This window comes from Oncorhynchus mykiss, chromosome 11 (genome assembly GCF_057628025.1).
Source record: "Oncorhynchus mykiss isolate SJ-2025 chromosome 11, ASM5762802v1, whole genome shotgun sequence".
Taxonomy (NCBI): domain Eukaryota; kingdom Metazoa; phylum Chordata; class Actinopteri; order Salmoniformes; family Salmonidae; genus Oncorhynchus; species Oncorhynchus mykiss.
In genome coordinates this window covers 516,028-539,796 of record NC_143032.1, presented here as the reverse complement: position 1 = coordinate 539,796, position 23,769 = coordinate 516,028, and the positions used below count along the sequence as shown (strand labels likewise).

At 46.7% G+C, this 23,769-nt stretch overlaps 1 protein-coding gene across 2 annotated transcripts in view; it reads right to left on the bottom strand.

The window, feature by feature from the left end:
- Positions 1-22,240, bottom strand: part of dlec1 (DLEC1 cilia and flagella associated protein) — a 102,758-nt gene extending 80,518 nt beyond the window's left edge. For both annotated transcript variants that reach the window (XM_090189206.1, XM_090189207.1), the window contains exons 1-8: positions 22,157-22,240; positions 21,846-21,971; positions 21,077-21,217; positions 15,940-16,096; positions 15,359-15,469; positions 11,637-11,830; positions 11,158-11,369; positions 646-730 (exon numbers count right to left, since the gene is read on the bottom strand). In XM_090189206.1, coding sequence (XP_090045332.1) covers positions 646-730; positions 11,158-11,369; positions 11,637-11,830; positions 15,359-15,469; positions 15,940-16,096; positions 21,077-21,217; positions 21,846-21,929 — 984 coding nt within the window. In that variant the 5' untranslated portion in view covers positions 21,930-21,971; positions 22,157-22,240. The remainder of the gene's footprint in view (positions 1-645; positions 731-11,157; positions 11,370-11,636; positions 11,831-15,358; positions 15,470-15,939; positions 16,097-21,076; positions 21,218-21,845; positions 21,972-22,156) is intronic.
- Between the last annotated feature and the right edge of the window lie 1,529 nt (positions 22,241-23,769).

Sequence of the window (23,769 nt, the reverse complement as noted above, 5' to 3'; positions counted from 1 at the left end):
TCCCACATACATCTGTCCTACTGTAGTCGATACGTACCTCGTATGAGGTACATACATCCATCCTACTGTATTCGTTACGTACCTCACACATCTGTCCAACTGTAGTCAGTACATACCTCAAATACCTGTCCCACTCTGTAGTCAGTGAAGACAACAGATGGATTGGCCAGGAACAATGTCGTCAATACGTACCGTATTCATCTCTCCTACTGTAGTTGATATTTACCTCATACATCTGTCCCACTGTAGTCAGTACGTACCTCACACATCTGTCCTACTGTAGTTGATACGTCCCACATACATCTGTCCTACTGTAGTCGATACGTACCTCGTATGAGGTACATACATCCATCCTACTGTATTCGTTACGTACCTCATACATCTGTCCAACTGTAGTCAGTACATACCTCAAATACCTGTCCCACTGTCGTCAGTACATACCTCATATACCTGTCCCACTGTCGTCAGTACGCACCTCATATACCTGTCCCACTGTCATCAGTACGTACCTCATATACCTGTCCCACTGTCGTCAGTACGTACCTCATATACCTGTCCCACTGTCGTCAGTACGTACCTCATATACCTGTCCCACTGTCGTCAGTACGTACCTCATATACCTGTCCCACTGTCGTCAGTACATACCTCAAATACCTGTCCCACTCTGTAGTCAGTGAAGAAGACAACAGGTGGATTGGCCAGGAACACAGGGATGGGCTCAGCTGGGGATCTGGGGGGGAACAACATGAAGACAGGTTATGGGGCATTATTTACTGCGCTGTGATAGGTAGACAGACTGGGCAACTGATGAAAAACACAATGACACACAGAAAACAGACAGGTTTGTGTGTCCTGAATAAGTGTCATGCATGTCTACTCCAGGTAATTATTAAGTTAACCACATTAGGATTGTCGTGGAAATTTCCTTAATTACCAAATGATGAGAGAGCAAATCACACACCAGTCAGAATGATGCTTAATCTTCACCTTTAATAATAATTAAGCTTTTGCAATAGCATTTTGACTTTCAACAATTCAGTATCTCTAATGAAAAGTTGAGAGTCGTCAACATAATGGCAACTGGGATCCTTTATAGCAAAGATCCACCCCCCCTAGTCGACATGACAAACCACAGGTCTTAGGAACTTAGACAAAGAAAGACTTTACTTCAGAGAGGAGTATCCCCTAGCCAGACAGCATTGGCTATAAATTATCGTACAAAATGGTACCAAGACATTACCCCCACCCAATGGTATATATCAATTGTCATTTTAGATACTCCCATCCCAAATACAACCAATTCTGGACAAGCTCATGGAGAGGAAAGTGAGCCTCTAGGTCAAGATAGGGGCAACGAGAGAGGGAACATAGAATGGTTCCAGACACTGCCATCCTCCTCTCCCGATGGGAAAAGTAGGGAGTGACTGGCACACAGACACAGTGGAGCCAAGAGATAATTGGTTCCCCATCAATCATCCCTTCACATGGTTTAAAATATACGTTTACACATGATGACACGCTTGACCTCTCCCCTCTCTGCGGCCCAAGCAACATAGTCCTGACAGAGAACAGATGACTGCAAATGGCCACCACTATAGTACAACAAAATACCTTCTGATGAGAAGTAACTCACAAGCATATCATGAAAATAAAACATCTTATCTATGTTACCCAACTAATTCTGATTAATCCCCAACAGGATTTAAACATTAAGTTTCCAACTTCAGGGTTGTCTCCATGCTGCCGCTGATATACACCCAATAATGGAAGGAAGCTGACTTCTAGGAATGTAACAACTAAAATCTAATGGAACTAGAAACTGACATTTTTTTGAAGTTTTTTTGAAGAAAATGTGTGTGCTTGTTAGCCTTGAAGTGTTATGGTTTAGTTGAATAGTTCCCCAGTAGCTGTTGACATGCAGCAGCTACTCTTCCTGGGTTCCAAACAAAACATAAAATACACCAGGGTACATAACAGTTATAGACAAGAACAACATAAGACAATATTCAATTAAATAACAATAAAGACATCAAGAGAAAAAAACTAATGACTACTGTATTTACACACTATTCCTACAGTATATACATATTCATATAATTATATACAGAACAGTTAATGAGAGCTTTAGAAAGAGGAGAGGCTCTGTGATACAATATGGTTTTAAATCTGTCATGTATTGTCATGTTGTGTCTTGTTTCTGTCCTTTCCCTTCACCCTGTCTCCCTCTGCTGGTCGTTATTAGGTTACCTTTTCTCCCCCTCTTTCCCCCAGCTGTTCCTTGTCTCCTCCTAACTACCTTGTCACCCCTTTTCCCACCTGTTCCCTTTTTCCCTCTAATTAGTCCTCTATATCTCTCTCTGTTTTTGTTCCTGTCTTTGTCGGATTCTTGTTTGTGTTTTTCATGCCTGAACCAGACTATCGTCATGTTTGCTGCAACCTTGTCCTGTCCTGTCGGAATCTGCCGGTCCATCTGAGCCTACCTATGTTTTGTTATTAAAGAAGTTCTGTTTACGTTAATTCGCTTTTGGGTCCTCATTCACGCACCGTAACAGAAGAATCCGACCAAGAATGGACCCAGCGACTTCGGATCCTCTCCACTCTGCCGTCGAGATCCAGGGAGCGATGCTAGGCAGACACGAGCAGGAAGTGTCTGCTGCTCGACATGCCGTTGAGACCCTGGCCGCCCAAGTCTCCAACCTCACAGAACAGGTTCACCATCTCCGCCTCGATCCACCGGCTTCGAGGCTTCCAGGGCTTTCGAATCTCCGGAGCCCAGAATCAATAACCCGCCGTGTTACTCTGGGAAGCCCACTGAATGCCGCTCGTTCCTCACCCAGTGTGATATTGTGTTTTCTCTCCAGCCCAACACTTACTCCAGGAGCACAGCTCGTATCGCCTACGTCATATCTCTCCTTACTGGACGGGCTCGTGAGTGGGGCACGGCAATCTGGGAGGCAAGGGCTGAGTGTACTAACCAGTATCAGGACTTTAAGGAGGAGATGATACGGGTTTTTGATCGTTCTGTTTTTGGGGAGGAAGCTTCCAGGGCCCTGTCTTCCCTATGTCAAGGTAATCGATCCATAACAGACTACTCTATTGAGTTTCGCACTCTTGCTGCCTCCAGTGACTGGAACGAGCCGGCTTTGCTCGCTCGTTTTCTGGAGGGTCTCCGCGCGGAGGTAAAGGATGAGATTCTCTCCCGGGAGGTTCCTTCCAGCGTGGATTCCTTGATTGAACTCGCTATTCGCATAGAGCGACGGGTTGATCTTCGTCACCGAGCTCGTGGAAAGGAGCTCACGTTCTCCGTTGCCCCCCTCTCCGCATCACTACCATCTTCCTCTGCCGGCTCGGGTGCTGAGCCTATGCAGCTGGGAGGTATCCGCATCTCGACTAAGGAGAGGGAACGGAGAATCACCAACCGCCTCTGTCTCTATTGCGGTTCCGCTGGTCATTTTGTCACTTCATGTCCAGTAAAAGCCAAGAGCTCATCAGTAAGCGGAGGGCTACTGGTGAGCGCTACTACTCCTGTCTCTCCTTCAAGATCCTGCACTACCTTGTCGGTCCATCTACGCTGGACCGGTTCGTCAGCTTCCTGCAGTGCCTTAATAGACTCTGGGGCGGAGGGCTGTTTTATGGACGAGACCTGGGCTCGGGAACATAACATTCCTCTCAGACAGTTAAGGGAGCCCACGGCCTTGTTCGCTTTGGATGGTAGTCCTCTCCCCAGGATTCAGCGTGAGACGCTACCTTTAACCCTCACTGTCTCTGGTAATCATAGCGAAACCATTTCTTTTTTAATTTTTCGTTCACCTTTTACACCTGTTGTTTTGGGCCATCCCTGGCTAGTTTGTCATAATCCTTCTATTAATTGGTCTAGTAATTCTATCCTCTCCTGGAACGTCTCTTGTCATGTGAAATGTTTAATGTCTGCTATCCCTCCTGTTTCCTCTGTCTCTTCTTCACAGGAGGAGCCTGGTGATTTGACAGGGGTGCCGGAGGAATATCACGATCTGCGCACGGTGTTCAGTCGGTCCAGGGCCACCTCTCTTCCTCCACACCGGTCGTATGATTGTAGTATTGATCTCCTTCCGGGAACCACTCCCCCCCGGGGTAGACTATACTCTCTGTCGGCTCCCGAACGTAAGGCTCTCGAAGATTATTTGTCTGTAGCTCTTGACGCCGGTACCATAGTCCCCTCCTCCTCTCCCGCCGGAGCGGGGGTTTTTTTTGTCAAGAAGAAGGACGGGTCTCTGCGCCCCTGCATAGATTATCGAGGGCTGAATGACATAACAGTGAAGAATCGTTATCCGCTTCCTCTTATGTCTTCAGCCTTCGAGATCCTGCAGGGAGCCAGGTTTTTCACTAAGTTGGACCTTCGTAACGCTTACCATCTCGTGCGCATCAGGGAGGGGGACGAGTGGAAGACGGCGTTTAACACTCCGTTAGGGCACTTTGAATACCGGGTTCTTCCTTTCGGCCTCGCTAACGCTCCAGCTGTCTTTCAGGCATTAGTCAATGATGTCCTGAGAGACATGCTGAACATCTTTGTTTTCGTTTACCTTGACGATATCCTGATTTTTTCACCGTCACTCCAGATTCATGTTCAGCACGTTCGACGTGTCCTCCAGCGCCTTTTAGAGAATTGTCTTTTTGTGAAGGCTGAGAAGTGCTCTTTTCATGCCTCCTCCGTCACATTTCTCGGTTCTGTTATTTCCGCTGAAGGCATTAAGATGGATCCCGCTAAGGTCCAAGCTGTCATTGATTGGCCCGTCCCTAAGTCACGCGTCGAGCTGCAGCGCTTTCTCGGCTTCGCGAACTTCTATCGTCGTTTCATCCGTAATTTCGGTCAGGTGGCAGCTCCTCTCACAGCCCTTACTTCTGTCAAGACGTGCTTTAAGTGGTCCGTTTCCGCCCAGGGAGCTTTTGATCTCCTCAAGGATCGTTTTACATCCGCACCTATCCTTGTTACACCTGACGTCACTAGACAGTTCGTTGTCGAGGTTGACGCGTCAGAGGTGGGCGTGGGAGCCATTCTTTCTCAGCGCTCCCTCTCTGACGACAAGGTCCACCCTTGCGCGTATTTTTCTCATCGCCTGTCGCCGTCGGAACGTAACTATGATGTGGGAAACCGCGAACTGCTCGCCATCCGCTTAGCCCTAGGCGAATGGCGACAGTGGTTGGAGGGGGCGACCGTTCCTTTTGTCGTTTGGACTGACCATAGGAACCTTGAGTACATCCGTTCTGCCAAACGACTTAATGCGCGTCAGGCGCGCTGGGTGCTGTTTTTCGCTCGTTTCGAGTTCGTGATTTCTTATCGTCCGGGCTCTAAGAACACCAAGCCTGATGCTTTATCTCGTCTCTTCAGTTCTTCAGTAGCCTCCACTGACCCCGAGGGGATTCTCCCTGAGGGGCGTGTTGTCGGGTTGACTGTCTGGGGAATTGAGAGGCAGGTAAAGCAAGCACTCACTCAGACTCCGTCGCCGCGCGCTTGTCCCAGGAACCTTCTTTTCGTTCCCGTTCCTACTCGTCTGGCCGTTCTTCAGTGGGCTCACTCTGCCAAGTTAGCCGGCCACCCTGGCGTTCGGGGTACGCTTGCTTCCATTCGCCAGCGTTTTTGGTGGCCCACCCGGGAGCATGACACGCGTCGCTTCGTGGCTGCTTGTGCGGTCTGCGCGCAGACTAAGTCCGGTAACTCCCCTCCTGCCGGCCGTCTCAGGCCGCTTCCCATTCCCTCTCGACCGTGGTCTCACATCGCCTTAGATTTTGTCACCGGACTGCCTTCGTCAGCGGGGAAGACTGTTATTCTTACGGTTGTCGACAGGTTCTCTAAGGCGGCTCATTTTATTCCCCTTGCTAAGCTTCCTTCTGCTAAAGAGACGGCACAAATCATCATCGAGAATGTTTTCAGAATTCATGGCCTTCCGTCAGACGTCGTTTCGGACAGAGGTCCGCAATTCACGTCTCAATTTTGGAGGGAGTTTTGCCGTTTGATTGGGGCTTCCGTCAGTCTCTCTTCCGGCTTTCACCCCCAGTCTAACGGTCAAGCAGAACGGGCCAATCAGACTATTGGTCGCATCTTATGCAGTCTTTCTTTTCGCAACCCTGCGTCTTGGTCAGAACAGCTCCCCTGGGCAGAATACGCCCACAACTCGCTTCCTTCGTCTGCGACCGGGCTCTCCTTTTCAGAGTAGCCTCGGGTACCAGCCTCCGCTGGTCTCATCTCAGTTCGCCGAGTCCAGCGTCCCCTCCGCTCAGGCTTTTGTCCAACGTTGCGAGCGCACCTGGAAGAGGGTCAGGTCTGCACTTTGCCGTTATAGGGCGCAGACTGTGAGGGCTGCTAATAAGCGTAGAACTAAGAGTCCTAGATATTGTCGCGGTCAGAGAGTTTGGCTCTCCACTCAGAACCTTCCCCTTAAGACCGCTTCTCGCAAGTTGACCCCGCGGTTCATTGGTCCATTCCGTATTTCTCAGATCATTAATCCTGTCGCAGTTCGACTTCTCCTTCCGCGATATCTTCGTCGCGTCCACCCGGTCTTCCATGTCTCCTGTGTCAAGCCCGTTCTTCGCGCCCCCACTCGTCTTCCCCCCCCCCCCCCCCATCCTTGTCGAGGGCGCACCCATCTACAGGGTCCGTAGGATTTTGGACATGCGTCCTCGGGGCCGTGGTCATCAGTACCTAGTAGATTGGGAGGGGTACGGTCCTGAGGAGAGGAGTTGGGTTCCCTCTCGGGACGTGCTGGACCGTGCGCTGATCGATGATTTCCTCCGTTGCCGCCAGGTTTCCTCCTCGAGTGCGCCAGGAGGCGCTCGGTGAGTGGGGGGGTACTGTCATGTATTGTCATGTTGTGTCTCGTTTCTGTCCTTTCCCTTCACCCGGTCTCCCTCTGCTGGTCGTTATTAGGTTACCTTTTCTCCCCCTCTTTCCCCCAGCTGTTCCTTGTCTCCTCCTAACTACCTCGTCACCCCTTTTCCCACCTGTTCCCTTTTTCCCTCTAATTAGTCCTCTATATCTCTCTCTGTTTTTGTTCCTGTCTTTGTCGGATTCTTGTTTGTGTTTTTCATGCCTGAACCAGACTATCGTCATGTTTGCTGCAACCTTGTCCTGTCCTGTCGGAATCTGCCGGTCTATCTGAGCCTACCTATGTTTTGTTATTAAAGAAGTTCTGTTTACGTTAATTCGCTTTTGGGTCCTCATTTACGCACCGTAACAAAATCTGTTTTTTTAAGGCTAAACCTGCTTTACCTGAGTAACCCCTGGTAGCAGAGCATTCCATGACGACATGGCTCTATATATAACTGAGTAACAGATCATTCCACGAAGACATGGCTCTATACATAACTGAGTGAGTTTTTGGTTTGGGTAGAGTGAAGAAACCCGTAGTGGTGTCTGGTGGGTGTGTAAAGTGCATTCGGAAAGTATTCAGACCCCTTGACTTTTTCCACATTTTGTTTTATATTACAGTCTTATTCTAAAATTGATTAAATAGTTTTTTTTCCCCTCATCAATCTACACACAATACCCCATAATGACATCACAATACCCCATAATGACATCACAATACCCCATAATGATGAAGCAAAAACATGTTTTTAGAAATGTCTTCTTGGGTATGTCAGGTTGGATGAGGAGCGTCTCTGCACAGGTATTTTCAGGTCTCTCCAGAGTTGTTTGATGGGGCTCTGGCTAGGCCACTCACTCACTCCATTCAGAGACTTGTCCCGAAGCCACTCCTGCGTTGTCTTGGCTGTGTGCTTAGGGTCGTTGTCGTTAAACCTTCCATTTAAGAATGATGGAGGCCACTGTGTTCTTCGGGACCTTCAATGCTGCAGACAACATTTTTTGGTACCCTTCCCCAGATCTGTGCCTCGACACAATCCTGTCTTGGAGCTCTACGGACAATTCCTTCAACCTCAGGGCTTGGTTTTTGCTCTGATAGGTACTGTCACCCGTGGGACCTTATATAGACAAGTGTGTGCCTTTCCAAAACATGCCCCATCAATTGAATTTACCACAGGTGGACTCCAATCGAGGTGTAGAAACATCTCAACGATGATCAATGGAAACGGGATGCACCTGAGCTCAATTTCAAGTCTCATAGCAAAGGGTCAGATGATGGATGTAATGGTCCTGTGGTGCTGTCATTATGTTCTCAGTCAGATGAAGGGTGTAATGGTCCTGTGGTGCTCTCAGTATGTTCTCAGTCAGATGATGGGTGTTATGGTCCTGTCAGTATGTTCTCAATCAGATGATGGGTGTAATGGTCCTGTGGTGCTGTCATCATGTTCTCAGTCAGATGATGGGTGTAATGGTCCTGTCAGTATGTTCTCAGACAGATGATGGGTGTAGTGGTCCTGTGGTGCTGTCATTATGTTCTCAGTCAGATGACGGGTGTAATGGTTCTATGGTGCTGTCAGTATGTTCTCAGTCAGATGACGGGTGTAATGGTCCTATGGTGCTGTCAGTATGTTCTCAGTCAGATGATGGGTGCAATGGTCCTGTGGTGCTGTCAGTATGTTCTCAGTCAGATGATGGGCGTAATGGTCCTGTGGTGCTGTCAGTATGTTCTCAGTAAGATGATTTGACATTGTTAAATCTATCTTCTTATATATTCTTCTACGTTCTGCTTTGACAACAGCTACACCAGCAGGCTATGGATGGAGTGACTCTGAAAACCAACAGGCGCTAATTCTCATCATGTCTCAAACAAACACACAAGCGTTCATTGCCTGCATTCCCAAATGGCACCTTATTTCCTATATAGTTCACTACTTTGGACCAGACCCCTATGGACAGAAGTGCACTACATAGGGAATAGAGTGCCATTTGGGACAGAAGCATCATGTTTCGTATAGACATGACATCATAATGATCCAGGGTGTTTCACTGGGATCATAAACTCAGCAGAAAAAGAGAAGTCCCTTTTTCATGACCCTGTCTTTCAAAGATACTTCGTAAAAATCCAAATAACTTCACAGATCTTCATTGTAAAGGGTTTAAACACTGTTTCCCATGTTTGGTCAATGAACCATTAACAATTAATGAACATGCACCTGTGGAACGGTCATTAAGAAACTAACAGCTTACAGACAATTATGGAAACAGGCAATTATGGTCACAGTTATGAAAACTTAGGACACTAAAGAGGCCTTTCTACTGACTCTGAAAAACACCAAAAGAAAGATGCCTGCTAGAGGACTGCAGATGTGGCCAGGGCAATAAATTGCAATGTCCGTACTGTGAGACGCCTAAGACAGCGCTACAGGGAGACAGGACAGACAGCTGATCATCCTCACAGTGGCAGACCACGTGTGCCAACAACACCTGCACAGGATCGGTACATTCGAACATCACACCTGCGGGACAGGTACAGGATGGAAACAACAACTGCCCAAGTTACACCAGAAACGCACAATCCCTCCATCAGTGCTCAGACTGTCCGCAATAGGCCGAGAGAGGCTGGATTGAGGGCTTGTAGGCTTGTTGTAAGGCAGGTCCTCACCAGACATCAACAACATCGCCTATGGGCACAAACCCACTGTCGCTGGACCAGACAGGACTGGCAAAAAGTGCTCTTCACTGACGAGTCGCGGTTTTGTCTCACCAGGGGTGATGGTCGGATTCGCGTTTATTGTCGAAGGAATGAGCGTTACACTGAGGCCTGTACTCTGGAGCGGAATCGATTTGGAGGCGGAGGGTCAGTCATGGTCTGGGGCTGTGTGTCAGCATCATCGGACTGAGCTTGTTGTCATTGCAGGCAATCTCAAAGCTGTCTGTTACAGGGAAGACGTCCTCTTCACTCATGTGGTACCCTTCCTGGAGACTCATCCTGACATGACCCTCCAGCATGACAATGCCACCAGCCATACTGCTCGTTCTGTGTGTGATTTCCTGCAAGACAGGAATGTCAGTGTTCTGCCATGGCAAGCGCAGAGCCCGGATCTCAAACCCATTGAGCACGTCTGGGACCTTTTGGATCGGAGGGTGAGGGCTAGGGCCATTCCCCCCTGAAAGGTCCGGGAACTTGCAGGTGTCTTGGTGGAAGAGTGGGGTAACATCTCACAGCAAGAACTGGCAAATCTGGTGCAGTCCACGAGGAGGAGATGCACTGCAGTACAATGCAGCTGGTGGCCACACCAGATACTGACTGTTACTTTTGATTTTGAAACCCCCTTAGTTCAGGGACGCACCATTCCACTTCTGTTAGTCACATGTCTGTGGAACTTGCTCAGTTTATGTCCCAGTTGTTGAATCTTGTTCATACAAATATTTACACATGTTAAGTTTACTGAAAATAAATGCAGTTGACAGTGAGAGGACGTTTCTTTTTTTGCTGAACCAGGGTGTTTCACTGAGATCATAGTTTTCCAGGTCAGTGTTACGACTTCTAGGAGTAGTGGGGGCGGAGTCAGGCGCAGAGAGCAGAGGGTAAAGGACAACTGTATTAGTTCCGGAGAAAAGTAGGTCATGCCAAAACACCAGGCGCATACAATGACCGACCCAAAAACAGGACACAAACAGTCTGGAGAAATACAGACAATATCACATCCACAAAACGAACAGAGAAACAAGCCCGCACAAAAGCCGGCGGGCCTACTGGGTTTAAATAGCCCACAACCACAACACAAAACAGGTGCAACTAATCAGACAGAAAAGGGGATCGGTGGCAGCTAGTAGGCCGGCGACGATGACCGCCGAGCGCCGCCCGAACAGGAAGAGGCACCATCTTCGGCGGGATTCGTGACAGTCAGGTATGAGGGTAACTGATGTTCAGACAGGAAGGAAGTCATATAGAACTAATTTACACCTAATATCCACTAGGCTACCTGCCGCCCCACAGCCCAACTTTGCATATGAATAACCAATGGAGTCAGAAACGGATCATGGACTGGAGTTCATCCTGTTAGTCAACACATGTCATTACTTCTAGAACCAAGCAGTAGGCGTTCAGAGCTGCTCTTCCTGTGTCGGTTTGCACTTGTAGCATAAAAGAGAATTGTTCCGCTCCAAATGGCCCCCTATTCCCTGATCCCAGTGAAACACCCTGCACTAGTCAGATGTCATAGGGAATAGGGGGCCATTTGGGATGCTACAAGTCCAAACCAACACAGCCTAGGCTACCTAGTTCTGCAAACACATGAAGCTGAACAGAGTCCTACCTCTCCTGCTTTTGCCCCTTCCTTCCCCTGTCTCCCTTTTCCCAAAGCAGGATGAGCGACTTGCCCCCCTGGTGTGCGTTGGGGGGAAGGAATCTGGGGTTCCGCAGGAACTTGTGTCTGTGCTGTAGTTTCTGAAGGCCAGCCCTCTCCTCTGCTCTGCTCTTAGCACTCAGCTCATACATCCACTTAGGCTTCCTCACTCTGCACACCTTCTGGAATAGAGCAGAGGAGAAGTCACATCAGTGGTGACCTGAGACTCGTCAACACCAGCAGAGGAGAGGTCACATCAGTGATGACCTGAGACTCGTCAACACCAGCAGAGGAGAGGTCACATCAGTGATGACCTGAGACTCGTCAACACCAGCAGAGGAGAGGTCACATCAGTGGTGACCTGAGACTCATCCATACCCAAATCTTAACCCACCCCTTCACAGTATTCAAAACAAGCCTTCAAACAAGACCACCTCTGTGTGTCCTACCTGGCTAGGTAGGCTTCGGGGGGTGCAGGTGTCTGAGCTACAGGCAAGGGTGAGGGACGTTTCTGACTCCTCCAGCAAGCTCTGGGCTGTCCGCTCTGGGGGAGGGATCACTGTGTAGCCATCGTCCTGGGGAAGGTAGCATATGTGTCTGTTGTAGGACACAGTCGGCTTGGCAAAGCCTGGGGGGGACATGGCTGGGAGGACAGACAGACAGTTGACAGAGTTAAAAGAGACTTACACTGAAGGGTAAAGTGTTTTCAGAGTACTTTAAAATGGATGATCTGTTCTAAATTACGTGCATTCCAAAGGGTGTTTAAGGGGCATACTGTACCTCTGGGGGCTTTGAGGGAAGGGCATACTACTGTACCTCTGGGGGCTTTGAGGGAAGGGCATACTACTGTACCTCTGGGGGCTTTGAGGGAAGGGCATACTACTGTACCTCTGGGGGCTTTGAGGGAAGGGCATACTACTGTACCTCTGGGGGCTTTGAGGGAAGGGCATACTACTGTACCTCTGGGGGCTTTGAGGGAAGGGCATACTACTGTACCTCTGGGGGCTTTGAGGGAAGGGCATACTACTGTACCTCTGGGGGCTTTGAGGGAAGGGCATACTACTGTACCTCTGGGGGCTTTGAGGGAAGGGCATACTACTGTACCTCTGGGGCTTTGAGGGAAGGGCATACTACTGTATCTCTGGGGGCTTTGAGGGAAGGGCATATTACTGTACCTCTGGGGGCTTTGAGGGAAGGGCATACTACTGTACCTCTGGGGGCTTTGAGGGAGGGGCATACTACTGTACCTCTGGGGGCTTTGAGTGAGGGGCATACTACTGAACCTCTGGGGGCTTTGAGTGAGGGGCATACTACTGTACCTCTGGGGGCTTTGAGGGAGGGGCATACTACTGTACCTCTGGGGGCTCTGAGGGGCATACTACTGTACCTCTGGGGGCTTTGAGGGAAGGGCATACTACTGTACCTCTGGGGGCTTTGAGGGACATACTACTGTACCTCTGGGGGCTTTGAGGGAAGGGCATACTACTGTACCTCTGGGGGCTTTGAGGGAAGGGCATACTACTGTACCTCTGGGGGCTTTGAGGGAAGGGCATACTACTGTACCTCTGGGGGCTTTGAGGGACATACTACTGTACCTCTGGGGGCTTTGAGGGAAGGGCATACTACTGTACCTCTGGGGGCTTTGAGGGAGGGGCATACTACTGTACCTCTGGGGGCTTTGAGGGAGGGGCATACTACTGTACCTCTGGGGGCTTTGAGGGAGGGGCATACTACTGTACCTCTGGGGGCTTTGAGGGAGGGGCATACTACTGTACCTCTGGGGGCTTTGAGGGAGGGGCATACTACTGTACCTCTGGGGGCTTTGAGGGAGGGGCATACTACTGTACCTCTGGGGGCTTTGAGGGAGGGGCATACTACTGTACCTCTGGGGGCTTTGAGGGAGGGGCATACTACTGTACCTCTGGGGGCTTTGAGGGAGGGGCATACTACTGTACCTCTGGGGGCTTTGAGGGAGGGGCATACTACTGTACCTCTGGGGGCTTTGAGGGAGGGGCATACTACTGTACCTCTGGGGGCTTTGAGGGAGGGGCATACTACTGTACCTCTGGGGGCTTTGAGGGAGGGGCATACTACTGTACCTCTGGGGGCTTTGAGGGAGGGGCATACTACTGTACCTCTGGGGGCTTTGAGGGAGGGGCATACTACTGAACCTCTGGGGGCTTTGAGGGAGGGGCATACTACTGAACCTCTGGGGGCTTTGAGGGAGGGGCATACTACTGAACCTCTGGGGGCTTTGAGGGAGGGGCATACTACTGAACCTCTGGGGGCTTTGAGGGAGGGGCATACTACTGAACCTCTGGGGGCTTTGAGGGAGGGGCATACTACTGAACCTCTGGGGGCTTTGAGGGAGGGGCATACTACTGTATCTCTGGGGGCTTTGAGGGAAGGGCATACTACTGTACCTCTGGGGGCTTTGAGGGGCATACTACTGTACCTCTGGGGGCTTTGAGGGGCATACTACTGTTTCTCTGGGGGCTTTGAGGGGCATACTACTAAACCTCTGGGGGCTTTGAGGGGCATACTACTGTACCTCTGGGGGCTTTGAAGAGCATACTACTGTATCTCTGGGGGCTTTGAGGGGCATACTACTGTATCTCTGGGGGCTTTGAGGGGCATACTACTGTACCTCTGGGGGCTTTGATGGGCATACTACTGTACCTCTGGGGGCTTTGAGGGAGGGGCATACTACTGTACCTCTGGGGGCTTTGAGGGAGGGGCATACTACTGTACCTCTGGGGGCTTTGAGGGAGGGGCATACTACTGTACCTCTGGGGGCTTTGAGGGAGGGGCATACTACTGTACCTCTGGGGGCTTTGAGGGAGGGGCATACTACTGTACCTCTGGGGGCTTTGAGGGGCATACTACTGTATCTCTGGGGGCTTTGAGGGGCATACTACTGTACCTCTGGGGGCTTTAAGGGGCATAATACTGTACCTCTGGGGGCTTTGAGGGAGGGGCATACTACTGTACCTCTGGGGGCTTTGAGGGGCATACCACTGTACCTCTGGGGGCTTTGAGGGAGGGGCATACTACTGTACCTCTGGGGGCTTTGAGGGGCATACTACTGTACCTCTGGGGGCTTTGAGGGGCATACTACTGTACATCTGGGGGCTTTGAGGAGCATTCTACTGTATCTCTGGGGGCTTTGAGGGGCATACTACAGTATCTCTGGGGGCTTTGAGGGGCATACTACTGTACCTCTGGGGGCTTTGAGGGGCATACTACTGCACCTCTGGGGGCTTTGAGGGGCATACTACTGCACCTCTGGGGGCTTTGAGGGGCATACTACTGTACCTCTGGGGGCTTTGAGGGGCATTCTACTGTACCTTTGGGGGATTTGAGGGAGGGGCATACTACTGTACCTCTGGGGGCTTTGAGGGAGGGGAATACTACTGTACCTCTGGGGGCTTTGAGGGAAGGGCATACTACTGTATCTCTGGGGGCTTTGAGGGAAGGGCATACTACTGTACCTCTGGGGGCTTTGAGGGAAGGGCATACTACTGTACCTCTGGGGGCTTTGAGGGGCATACTACTGTATCTCTGGGGGCTTTGAGGGGCATACTACTGTACCTCTGGGAGCTTTGAGGAGCATACTACTGTATCTCTGGGGGCTTTGAGGGGCATACTAATGTACCTCTGGGGGCTTTGAGGGGCATACTATTGTATCTCTGGGGGCTTTGAGGGAGGGGCATACTACTGTACCTCTGGGGGCTTTGAGGGAGGGGCATACTACTGTACCTCTGGGGGCTTTGAGGGAGGGGCATACTACTGTACCTCTGGGGGCTTTGAGGGAGGGGCATACTACTGTACCTCTGGGGGCTTTGAGGGAGGGGCATACTACTGTACCTCTGGGGGCTTTGAGGGAGGGGCATACTACTGTACCTCTGGGGGCTTTGAGGGAGGGGCATACTACTGTACCTCTGGGGGCTTTGAGGGAGGGGCATACTACTGTATCTCTGGGGGCTTTGAGGGACGGGCATACTGCTGTACCTCTGGGGGCTTTGAGGGGCATACTACTGTACCTCTGGGGGCTTTGAGGGGCATACTACTGTACCTCTGGGGGCTTTGAGGGGCATACTACTGTACCTCTGGGGGCTTTGAGGGGCATACTACTGTACCTCTGGGGGCTTTGAGGGGCATACTACTGTACCTCTGGGGGCTTTGATGAGCGGGTTCAGTCCTGTGATGTAGTCTTCTGGACAGATCAAGTTGTTACTCTTCAGAAGGCCATTGTCAACACACCACATGAAGGTCCACCTGACTGAGGAAACAAACACACACTTATTTTAGGTGGCAAGGCTTATTGCAGTGATCTCTTCACAAAGCACAAGGCTTATTGCAGTGATCTCTTCACAAAACACAAGGCTTATTGCAGTGATCTCTTCACAAAACGCAAGGCTTATTGCAGTGATCTCTTCACAAAGCACAAGGCTTATTGCAGTGATCTCTTCACAAAACACAAGGCTTATTGCAGTGATCTCTTCACAAAACACAAGGCTTATTGCAGTGGTCTCTTCACAAAGCACAAGGCTTATTGCAGTGATCTCTTCACAAAGCACAAGGATTATTGCAGGGATCTCCTCACAAGGCTTATTGCAGTGATCTCTTCACAAAACACAAGGCTTATTGCAGTGATCTCTTCACAAGGCGTCCCACGGTACAGTTTGTAATACCCTAGCTCCTAGAGGCTAGTGATACAGTAGCATTAAAGAGTGATCCAGACCAGTGTACCTGGAGGCAGACCCAGCTGTTGGTAGGCCTCTCCCACCTCCTCCACCACCTTGGTGTGGGCCCTGCTCTCTGTGGCCGTGGCCTGGACCCGAGCCTGAATGATGTGGTTCTCCAACATGTCAGCATCACGCATCCGACGGCTGTACTCTGAATGGACCTGGAGGCTCAAGCAGTGAGAAGTTATGTAGAAAAACACAAACACAGGGGGTTAAATGCAGAAGACACATTTCAGTTGAATACATTCAGTTGGACAACTGACTAGGTATCCCCTTTCCTTTCCCATACTTAATGTTCATTGGTTGCACTGATGCGCCAAATGCAGGTTAGCATTTCTTGTCATGAATCTTGTTCTGGAGGCAGCTCTGCAGAGTGGTCAATAGTTGGCACTAACACTAACCCTCACTAGCCACGAAGTCATATATTCTAATTAACCACACAGCTAACCCTAATGTCTAACCCTAATGTCTAACCATAAACCTAACGTCTAACCCTAATGTCTAACACACTAATGTCTAACACTAATGTCTAACCCTAAAATCTAACACTAATGTCTAACCCTAATGTCTAACACTAATGTCTAACACTAATGTCTAACACTAATGTCTAACACTAACACTAATGTCTAACCCTAATGTCTAACCCTAACCCTAATGTCTAACCCTAATGTCTAACCCTAATATCTAAACCTAACCCTAATGTCTAACCATAATGTCTAACCCTAATATCTAAACCTAACCCTAATGTCTAACCCTAATGTCTAACCCTAATATCTAAACCTAACCCTAATGTCTAACCCTAATGTCTAACCCTAATGTCTAAACATAGCCCTAATGTCTAACCCTAACCCTAATGTCTAACCCTAATGTATAATCCTAATGTCTAATCCTAAAGTCTAACCCTCATGTCTAACACTAACCCTAATGTCTAACCCTAATGTCTAACCCTAACCCTAATGTCTAACCCTAACCCTAATGTCTAACCCTAATGTCTAACACTAACCCTAATGTCTAACCCCAATGTCTAACCCTAATGTCTAAACCTAATGTCTAAACCTAACCCTAATGTCTAACCCTAACCCTAATGTCTAACCCTAATGTATAATCCTAATGTCTAATCCTAAAGTCTAACCCTCATGTCTAACACTAACCCTAATGTCTAACCCTAATGTCTAACCCTAACCCTAATGTCTAACCCTAACCCTAATGTCTAACCCTAATGTCTAACACTAACCCTAATGTCTAACCCCAATGTCTAACCCTAATGTCTAAACCTAATGTCTAAACCTAACCCTAATGTCTAACCCTAACCCTAATGTCTAACCCTACCCTAATGTCTAACCCTAATATCTAAACCTAACCCTAATGTCTAACCATAATGTCTAACCCTAATATCTAAACCTAACCCTAATGTCTAACCCTAATGTCTAACCCTAATATCTAAACCTAACCCTAATGTCTAACCCTAATGTCTAACCCTAATGTCTAACCCTAATGTCTAAACATAGCCCTAATGTCTAACCCTAACCCTAATGTCTAACCCTAATGTATAATCCTAATGTCTAATCCTAAAGTCTAACCCTCATGTCTAACACTAACCCTAATGTCTAACCCTAATGTCTAACCCTAACCCTAATGTCTAACCCTAATGTCTGATCCTAATGTCTAACCCTAATGTCTAACCCTAATGTCTAACCCTAATGTCTAATCCTAAAGTCTAACCCTCATGTCTAACACTAACCCTAATGTCTAACCCTAACCCTAATGTCTAACCCTAATGTCTAACCCTAATGTCTAACCCTAACCCTAATGTCTAACCCTAATGTCTAACCCTAATGATTTACCCTAATGTCTACCACTAACCCTAATGTATAATCCTAATGTCTAATCCTAAAGTCTAACCCTCATGTCTAACACTAACCCTAATGTCTAACCCTAATGTCTAACCCTAACCCTAATGTCTAACCCTAATGTCTGATCCTAATGTCTGACCCTAATGTCTAACCCTAATGTCTAACCCTAATGTCTAATCCTAAAGTCTAACCCTCATGTCTAACACTAACCCTAATGCCTAACCCTAATGTCTAACACTAACCCTAATGTCTAACCCTAATGTCTAACACTAACACTACTGTCTAACCCTAATGTCTAACCCTAATGTCTAACCCTAACCCTAATGTCTAACCCTAATGTCTAACCCTAATGATTTACCCTAATGTCTACCACTAACCCTAATGTATAATCCTAATGTCTAATCCTAAAGTCTAACCCTCATGTCTAACACTAACCCTAATGTCTAAACTTAACCCTAATGTCTAACCCTAATGTCTAACCCTAACCCTAATGTCTGATCCTAATGTCTAACCCTAACCCTAGCCCTAATATCTCACCCTAATGTCTAACCCTAACCCTAATGTCTAACCCTAACCCTAATGTCTAACCCTAATGTCTAACACTAACCCTAATGTCTAACCCCAATGTCTAACCCTAATGTCTAAACCTAATGTCTAAACCTAACCCTAATGTCTAACCCTAACCCTAATGTCTAACCCTACCCTAACGTCTAACCCTAATGACTAACCCTAATGTCTAACCCTAACCCTAATGTGTAACTCTAACGTGTAACCCTAATGTCTAACCCTAACCCTAATGTGTAACTCTAATGTGTAACCCTAATGTCTAACCCTAATGTCTAAACTTAACCCTAATGTCTAACCCTAACCCTAATGTCTAACCCTACCCTAATGACTAACCCTAATGTCTAACCCTAACCCTAATGTCTAACCCTAATGTCTAAACCAAACCCTAATGTCTAACCCTAATGCCTAACCCTAATGTCTAACCCTAACCCTACTGTCTAACACTAACCCTAATGTCTAACGCTAAAGTCTAACCCTAATGTCTAACACTAACCCTAATGTCTAACCCTAATGTCTAACCCTAACCCTTATGTCTAACACTAAGCCTAACCCTAATGTCTAACCCTAACCCTAATGTCTAACACTAACCCTAATGTCTAACCCTAATGTCTAACCCTAATGTCTAACCCTAACCCTAACGTCTAACCCTAATGTCTAACCCTAACCCTAATGTCAAACCCTAATGTCTAACCCTGAAATCTAACACTAACCCTAACCCTAATGTCTAACCTTAATGTCTAACCCTAATGTCAAACCCTAATGTCTAACCCTAGCCATAATGTCAAACCCTAATGTCTATCACTAACCCTAATGTCTAACCCTAATGTCTTACCCTAACCCTAATGTCTAACCCTAACCCTAATGTCAAACCCTAATGTCTAACCCTAATATCTAACACTAACCCTAACCCTAACCCTAATGTCTAACCCTAATGTCTAACCCTAATGTCTAACCCTAATGTCTAACCATAACCCTAATGTCTAACACTAACCATAATGTCTAACACTAACCATAATGTCTAACCCTAATGTCTAACCCTAATATCTAACACTAACCCTAATGTCTAACCCTAACGTCTAACCCTAATGTGTAACCCTAACCCTAATGTCTAACCCTAATGTCTAACCCTAACCCTAATGTCTAACACTAACCCTAATGTCTAACCCTAATGTCTAACCCTAATGTCTAACCCTAATGTCTAATCCTAACCCTGATGTCTAACCCTAATGTCAAACCCTAACATTAAATTAAGAGGCCTATGAATCCTACCTTTCACATCACCTGGAATAGGTATTGTTGGATCCTGTATTTTACATTATAGCCATTAGATATATATGATTAAATATTATCTGATGTTGGTTGTGTGAGGTGTCTGCATTTGTGCACTGGAGCATCATTGAGATTAAACAACTGCTTGCTACTTGCCTGTTTGTGTGTGACAAGAACTGAGTAACATGGTGTGACCTGCATGTTGCAAAACTGTAGATAACAGCCCAGCAGATGCTTTGTCCTTGTGTTTGGATGTAACAATATTGAGCACATGGTGTGACTTGCTGTATCTTACAAAGTTGTTATAGGGAGGGGTGGTCATCACAAGGTTTATCTGAGATGGAAAAATACTGAACAACACAATAGCAGGAACTGAGCAACTGTTCTAACTAGGCTGCGATACCAGAACAGTAAGGATCTATACATCGACGGAGGGAGGACTCCAAGAAGCGCCAAGAGGCGGGGACCCGCCTCAGCGCCTGCAATAGGCTGGGCAAGTTTAAACCACGCCCAGCCTCTACTGTGATAGGCCAACAGACGGGTTGGAACTATGTCTATCACAGTATAAAGAATACTGTTTACATACATCTTGTCAGTTCTCTGTTCTGCCCTGCGTGGTATTACAGTGAGCCCGTATATACGAAAGTTGCATTTGCCATTTATTACTTAGCTAATAAAAAATACATAGTATAAAATCGGTGACTCATTGTTATATTTATCCTGATACCAGATTCGAATTTACGCAACTCTAACAGTATCCAATAACTTTCCCAGTGCCAACATACTGGGCAAGTGACCAGGTTGTTGTCCATCTAGGTAACATGGCTAACAAGGTTGGTTGTTATTAAACAAATAATAGCGGCCCGCAACATGGTTAATGAAATTAAATTTGACCCGCAAATTTGCAGTAAAAAATAATAATGTAGGCATAGCTCCGGCATAGAGTCTTACCATTGGAACCGTTTGTTCCAAAGACTAGCGATTGAAGAGCAAACTGAAGTGAAGAGGAAATTTTGCATCTCTTTGATGACAGTGCTTCTTTATAATAAACTGACCCTTATCCATCTGAGTTTTACAGAGAACAAACTGAAGGAGGCTATTGCGTATATATTTCAAAATTAACTCCTATCAGTTCAGTGACCTATCACAATTGGATAAGACACAAAACATGATGTGATTGGTAAATGAGTTGCAAAAACATGACCAAAAAAGGTGATCTTGAAGCATATAAACACATATTTTATTTAAATTATCTTAGATATAAAAGCCTCCTTCATTTTCTATCTGTAAATGAAACTGATGAAGGTCAACACACACACACACACACACACAGACACACACACACACACACACACACAGAGACACACAGACACACACACAGTTTGCACAGGGCAGTGAGGGCACATAGCTAGCTAGCTATATTTTGTAGTTGTTGAATGAGTAGCTAGCTACCTGTTGAAGATCCTCCACATATTTGTCATGGTAGTTGTTGCCTCCCCTTCTTGTCTTGGTAAGAATGGCAACTGTGTCTTTCCCAATAATCTCTGTTGTGTAGAGATCCTTGAAGATGCTTGCTAATAAATGTGAAATGTCCTATTGGAAAATATAACGTAGCATTAGACTTAGGCCTATAATGTTAGTCAATGACTCTTCTTGAATGAAACACACTGACATTACCACATAGTTAGGCCTACTAATTAGCCAGCAGCAGACCACTCTGCATCCCACTGCTGGCTTGCCTCTGAAGCTAAGCAGGGTTGGTCCTGGTCGGTCGCTGTACAGGGGACCAAATGCTGCTGGAAGTGATGTTGGAGGGCCAGTAGGAGGCACTATTTTCTCTGGTCTCCAAACAATGCCCCAGGGCAGTGATTGGGGACATTGCCCCAATCACTGTGTAGGGTGCTGTCTTTCGGATGGAACGTTAAACAGGTGTCTTGACTCTCTGTGGTCATTAAGAATCCCATGCCACTTATAGTAATAGTAGGGGTGTTAACCCTTGTGTCCTGGCTAAATTCCCAATCTGGCCGTCACACCAACACGGTCACCTAATCATCCCCAGCGTCAAAATGACTCATTCCTCTCCCCTGTAACTATTTCCCAGTTCGTTGCTGTAAATGAAAATCTGTTCTCAGTCAATTTACTTGGTAAAAAAATGGTTTAAAAAAAGCCTAGTTACTGTAAGAATCAAACTGGCATGATAAAATCGTTAGTTAGTGCTAACCTGTGTTTTTTCTGATGCAGGTCGATGACGGTTCATGGACGGGTCTAACCCTGTTTGGGGTCTTGGCTCAGATTCCTCAAGCATGGTTGCAGTCTGTTGGGCCAAACAGTTGTGAGGTATAGTAGCCTAATTAAGTCAACGACAAAAACACACATGACACACATTAATCTATAATTCACACAAAACACACATGAACCTATAATTCATGCGTAAATATTCTATTGTGTAAATATTATATTGTCTATAAAACACACAAAACACACATGAATCTATAATTCATGCGTAAATATTATATTGTGTGGTTCACAAACCTGGCAAGGTGTGAAAGTAGCACTTTTCTTCCCAGCTTCTGCCGCCCGCTCTTTGTGTACAAGTAGTAACCATAGAAACGGCCCGGTTTTCTTAAAGGGGCCAGAGCGTTTTACCCAAAACCCGTTCATTGGAAGTCAATAATACATTTATAAATGTGCAGTAAAATATTTACTCTATCAAATAATATTACTGTCATATTTTCACCTGTCAAAAATGACAATAGTTTTGCCAATCTAAATAGTCCAGTGCTACTATTTGCTTGATTAAACGTGCAAGAATTCTGCAGGAATCAACTATTACAGAATCAAGACACACTTGAGAACATGCCATCTGCTGCTTTTGTGGTTTCCAACAGGATCCAGCATGCCTGCTATGCTGCAAACGTCCAGGCATGCTCACCTACTCTAGCTGGCAATAGGGGCCTCTTACTTTACGACAGCAAAGACAGAACAGTATGAAGATAGGCAGAAACTGCTTCTCCTATTCACCTCATTTGCAAACGATTTTAAAACATGGAAGCCACACGCGGAAACGATATATACAACTTCCTCTGCGCTCTCGCTTTATCATAATTCATATGCGCGCCACTAGAAATCACTGCATTAGTATGTTTGTCAAAATACACCAGATTACTGGCCTTCTAATGTGCCTGGACCTATAGACTAAACTGCCGTGAAAAACCTCATAACTGATCCAAATAGTTTCCCAATCAGGCAGGCTTTATGCAGTCATTTCGAAATGAATATGCATTCAAAACGCCAGGCTTTTGAGTGGTTATTCAAAGGCTAGTCACTGCAGTTTACAGCCTAGACTAGAGTTTTGTACTCACTTGAAAACAATAACATTCTTCATTACATTGTGTTGTTGTGGCCGAGGTAGGGTGCGTGTATTGTCCCTAAAAACAGAAACAATAGGGTAGCTTTTCGAGCTGCATACCGGGGAATTGGGAAGTCGGAGAGAGCGCACTCAGCGCAGCCTCAGCACGTGCCATGCTTTATTTCACTGTCTAAATTGACAGGGTATATTCACTGCAGTATTGAGCTTCTAAATGATGGGTTAATATGTGTATGCTTCTAACTTGGACTATAGGCTAGGGGAGACCAGGGATGATTTTAACACTCTTCTCATTTCTCATTTGATCGTTTATGGTATTGTATTCAAAACTTGATACAAACAACCTACATTTGTCTTTTACCTACAGACCTTGATTGTATGTTTGTTTTACTCCATGTGTAACTCTGTGTTGTTGTTTACTCCATGTGTAACTCTGTGTCGTTGTATGTGTCGAACTGCTTTGCTTTATCTTGGCCAGGTCGCAATTGTAAATGAGAACTTGTTCTCAACTTGCCTACCTGGTTAAAAAAAAACGTGAAATAAATAAAAAATAAAAATAAAAATATTTTTAAAAAATAAAAAAATTGGTGTGGTTATTATATATGTAAATCAAACTGCAAATGCATGGTGTTGTCTTAAATACAAAGAGTGAAGTGTCACAATTTACCCTATGGTCTGGGTTAATTGTGACAGTGTTTGGTGTGAATTGTAACAGAACGAAAAAGTGCATAAATCGTGACATGCAACTAATTATTGAACGCCTTTCTTGAGACCATGA